The 5,163-nt window shown below is 43.0% G+C and overlaps 1 protein-coding gene across 6 annotated transcripts in view; it reads right to left on the bottom strand.

Moving 5' to 3' along the window:
• Positions 1-249: 249 nt before the first annotated feature.
• Positions 250-5,163, bottom strand: part of LOC139562142 (C-terminal-binding protein 2-like) — a 95,625-nt gene continuing 90,711 nt past the window's right edge. For 2 of the 6 annotated variants that reach the window (XM_071379531.1, XM_071379532.1), the window contains 5 exons: positions 4,935-5,149; positions 4,147-4,277; positions 3,923-4,050; positions 3,695-3,821; positions 250-2,411 (listed from right to left, as the gene is read on the bottom strand). In XM_071379531.1, coding sequence (XP_071235632.1) covers positions 2,228-2,411; positions 3,695-3,821; positions 3,923-4,050; positions 4,147-4,277; positions 4,935-5,149 — 785 coding nt within the window. In that variant the 3' untranslated portion in view covers positions 250-2,227. The other 4 variants (XR_011672310.1, XM_071379535.1, XM_071379534.1 and 1 more) reach the window with 4 other exon arrangements.

Below are 5,163 nucleotides of genomic sequence, written 5' to 3'. Positions count from 1 at the left end.
TGAAGTCTCTAAAATGTCAACTCTGTGATGTGGTGGTGTTTGAATGTTTCAGTATGAATTGACTACAATTTGATGCATCTGGTTATAGATGGTCTCCTTTGACATCCCTTTAACAAAGTGTAGACTATCCTAAATTATAATGGGGGACCCTGGGCTAGAGCACACATGCCCAGACCAGAGGAGGCACATTTGGTATTTAACGCAACAGTTGTGACAAAGCTATTGGTAGAGTTGAAAATGCGAAACACATTGAACTTTACATTTTTATTCAGTACATGAAAACATAAGCGAAAAAGTACATTTGTGTGCACTACTCATCACGCACTGATTTTTATGAGCAACAAGTCAGTTCGGTGGGAAAATGCGCATATTTGTGTGGATTTTAGAATACTCGCATGAAAATCTGTCGCCAATTGGATGGAAACCTAGCTACTGATGTTAATTCTACATTAATGTTAAACTTCATATGCATGAATAAGCAGCAAAGTCAAACACCAATTTCACAAACCTTTCACAGAGCCTGATAGAGCAGCATTTTTTTATTTGAACTGCACTGAATGCTATATGTTCACCTTGTACAAGAAACAAATACAAATACTCACACTAAAAACCAGACAATCTGCTAGCAGCCCTGTCTTGCTAACTTTGGGGCACTAGAGAGGTGTTGCTATTGCTCACAGAGTGCAGTGCACGATGCCTCTAAGAGCTCCCACTGGCTTTCATTAGAACAGAAAACCAAAAACAAAGAAAGGGTGGTTCACATTAGACTATGATTATAAGAACATTTAACTAGCCAATACAAATCTAACAGGACTCTGCAAAAACCTTGAACACCAAAAGACAGGTTTGATTTATAAAAATACCACAATGAAGAAAAGGTGGAAACACACAGAACCATCCAGACTTTTTTTTTCTTTCAGACAGAATTTGGGAAAAAGATAATATCTGCAACAAAAAAAAATTCCTGAGTCGGTAACCTCACTTTCCAAACCCTTTCCTATCTGCCTGGTGCTACTTTGTAAGTCCATTTGGTGAGAAAAAAACAGGACATTTTAAGAGATCAATCTCGTATACAAACACCCGTGACAAATCCATAATGTAGAGGTCCAGGTAAAAGCAGAGGTGCTTTTAACAGTTAGAACTGCCGTTGCATCCATTTCTTATTTCAATATTTTAGTGGCAGACCACCACATGTCATTACTGAATCCAAAGTCGGAATGAAAAGCAATTCATCAATAGTTAAAACTTCACATTGTCTGAAATTGCGATCATAACCTTTATCACACTAGTCTCTCTCCCACCTGTGCGTCAGAACCTGGATCTTTGAAGAAGCTCTTTAGAGGAACTAAATGACTACATTGGAGTTTTACCAGAACAAAATCTTCTCTATAATACTTTGGGTGTTCTCAGGGGTTGAGAGATGTTCACAATGGACAAATTCAAATAAGGGTTTTAGGTCCCATATTCACTTAAATTGAGTTTTGTTTTGATTCTTCAGAATGGCAATTTGGGCTTATTGTTTTTGTCTCGTACTGGTCATGAGGCTCAAGAGATCTGGCAACCCTGATGTGTCCAACATTACTGTCTGTAAATTCATGAGCCAGCAGTCAACAGGGTGAGAGATGGACTAGGAAAGGGTTTAGAGGTCCCCATTGAGACTGCCGATGCCACTGGCAACACCAATTGTCTTTTTCTACTGTCTGATAAATATATGTAATTTTATAATCATTAATTTTTTTTCACATTGAAGAACAGAAAGACAGATATTCACTTGTAGGGTGGTCTCAGAACAGGTGAAAGAAAAATACACAGACACACGTGGACTGAACTGAAATTAAGAATGGGGCAGTAACAGATGATGTCATTGTCCTTGCTAGCTCTCCCATTGGTGGGTCAGTCAAGATGGGCGAGCCTTAACTCTGGCACTCGGTAACAACTTGTCCCAGAACACAGGAATCTTCCAACAAACGCAAAAAAAAAAAAAAAGAGTAAACACTTAAACTGAATACAAACTAAAACAAAGGAAAATGAGAAGTGAAAAGTTCAGATCCTTGGAACATGAGTTTTGACTGTCCCCACTTTGGAGTGTCAGTTGTGAATATATTCACTGTCCCCACTTGGTTCCGGTGTTCTGTGTGAACCCTAACGATCAGTCTGCTGGTCTAAGAGCGGGTGGGTCAGTTGGTCGGTTTTGTATATATGAACTCCTTCCTCCCTGGATGCAGAGTTATGGCTCGGTCATGTGCTGTCTCATGGGCTCCCCTTGTTTGGAGGGTTGGTTGGGGGAGGGGGCCTGGGAGGGGTGGGTACCAGAGGGCAGGGTGTGGGCAATGGGCACCCCCCCAGGCATCATCCCCTCCATCGGCCCAGGGATCCCACCCGAGGCCACACCCACCACACCAGGGGGGTACCTGTGCCAGGGAGACAATGGTCAGGTCACATGGTACCATAACAATACCTCATAGGTTACAACAACCTGATAAGCCTTTAAATGGCCATTTTAAGTTGCTACGTTAGAAATGAGGCTACGGATCAAATTCAGTGGTGAATACTCTAATCAAAGCAAGTGAAGTCACACATAGTGTGGTGCAAAACAGACATCACATGAAATCTGAAAACTGATTCAACTCTTACATGTCAATTCAGGATTCAAAACGACCACAAGACCTCATCTGTTGTTCTTGGGAAACTGATAAACGTATCAGAGAAATATATCTTGATTTACTAAACCACTCAGATATCAACAAAATATAGTTATATTTAGGCATAAGGGAATGGTTTGTAGGGCTAGAGATGACAGGTCAAGGAAAAGTTCCTGATAGGATATTTCAGGGGACAGACACAGTGAACCGTTTGGGGAAAAGGGGTGTTTAGAGGAAAAATTAAACCCAAGTCATACTCATACTTCCTGAGCAGGGAATAATATGGAATACAACACTGACTGTACTTACAATCAAATGGTTGCCATAATGTGCCAACATTCAATAGATTTTTTATTATTTGGTATGGTACAAGATGCCAGGGTTTGGCCACATTTGTTGGTTTTGGGGTAGGAAATAAGGGGTGCAATGAGAGGGTGGGCAGAGCAGGTATATTGGGTGAGAAATAAATGAAACACAGACTATCATGAAAACTAACAGCAGCTATGCTTTGATCAGCACAGGTGGGCCTGAGCCTATCACTGTGGGTCAGCATCGGTAGTATTTACCTGGTTTTCTATTAGGTATATAATTTGTCTTGCATTCCCCCAGTTGCTATGGCCTGTACCATGGTTTGGTTGACTCGGCTGTGTAAGAGAAGTAGTTCAGTCCAGTTGAGACAGCAGGTATAGGTGAGAGACTGAGAGGTCAATACTGTGACTGCCTGATTAATAATAGCAGGGGATGGTAGTAATCAATGTGTCCCCATAGCTCTTAATTTCCACTATATGCCACTAAGGAAAACCTAGCCTAAAATACCAGGAAGGTTAAATAGAAAAGAGGTTCTCATAGATTGAATACAGGGGACACCTTTTTGTACTTGAGCATGGAAACGACTATTTTACTGTTTATTTTACTTGGGAAAATATCCCCTTTTTTTATAAAAATGTTTATGTCCTGCTTATGTGGATAGTATATGCAGGAGGAAGTGAACCTGACCAAAAAGAGGGGTTCCCTGCATAATGGTCTGTTTGGTTGTGATTGAGCTTCCTTACCTGTACGCAGCACCGTTGAGTTCAGGGTGCATCTGCTGCTGCATCTGCTGCTGCTCCACTGTCCAGGGTGCCGTGGTAACAAAGAACTCCTTGTTGACACAGTTTCGTAAACTGTCGGGGATACGGCCTGCATCAGAAAAACAAAAACATTCAAGTAAAGAATTAGCTCCAAATGAGTTTCTAGGTGTGTGATATAATGTATGTGTGCGTGTCTGTGTGTGTGTTTACCAGTGACGGCTCTGCGTATCTCTGTGGCGGCTGCCTCTCTCATCTCTAGTGAGGCCTGTTCACTGTACCAGGCCGTGTGAGGAGTACAGATCAGGTTAGGAGCATCCTTCAGAGGACCCTGGGTAAAACTACACAACAGTGGCAGAGAGAAAGATTGGCTACGGTGAACTGGATAATGGAGTTGATGAAGTTATCTATTCACACAGATAAATGCACACACTCACCTGAAGGGTTCTGACTCATGAACGTCCAGGGCGGCCCCTCGTATCCTGCCCTCTTTCAGGGCCTGAGCCAAGGCCTTCTCATCCACCAGACCTCCCCGCGCAGAGTTCACCAGGAACGCACCCTGACGCATCTAAAACAAAAGTAAACCTGTTTTACTAACATCAAGTGACATTCCCTCTCCTGTAGAATACACATGTGGGAGCCCACTGCTACAGTATGTGCCTGCAGTGGTGCTTTCAACCATGAAGCCCCAAGGTGCACTGCATTATGCTTCACATACTAAAAGCTTAGATTCATATCCAAAAAGGCAAACCTCTGTGTACCAAAAGAGAGCGACAGAGATGAAATGAGAGCATCTGGATAAAAGTCATCCCTTCATCTTGATAAAAGCTTGAATTCAGGGAACAATTGTATCTGCTCTGTAAAAGGCACAAGCCACACGCGAACACACGTATAAATACAAACATGCACACAGGCATGAATGCACGCACACTGAGATCTGGTGGCAGCAAAATACTGATGTTATTCCGGGAAACGTATGGTATAGTTCTTTGAATATATAAATAGCAAGTTAACCAGGTTCTTCCTTGATGAGACCGCCCCTCACATTTCAAAGAGGACATTGATGTCAGACTCCTATAGCAGAATGCAGTTTGAAAAGCTGACTGCAGGTGGCAGTGGTGATCAACAACTACGCAGTGAGGGCTGGGTGCGCACCACTGTACTGTTATGGCCTATTTGAGGATTGTGTGTATGCGTGTCTGTGTGGTTGCCTGAGTGTGTTCACCTGTTTGATGGTGAAGTCGTTGATGAGGTGGTGGTTGTGTTCGTTCAGGTTGCAGTGCAGGGAGACACAGTCACTCTGGTAGAGCAGGTCTTGCAGGGTGTAGACACGCTGAACACCCAGCGAACGCTCAAGGCCGTCCTGCAGGTACGGGTCGTAGAAGATCACGTTGAAGCCAAACACCTTGGCCCGCACCGCCACCGCCTGCCCTGAACGACCTGTAGACATACAC

This window comes from Salvelinus alpinus, chromosome 32, assembly GCF_045679555.1.
Source record: "Salvelinus alpinus chromosome 32, SLU_Salpinus.1, whole genome shotgun sequence".
Taxonomy (NCBI): Eukaryota; Metazoa; Chordata; class Actinopteri; order Salmoniformes; family Salmonidae; genus Salvelinus; species Salvelinus alpinus.
This window is presented reverse-complemented; position numbering and strand designations above follow the sequence as displayed.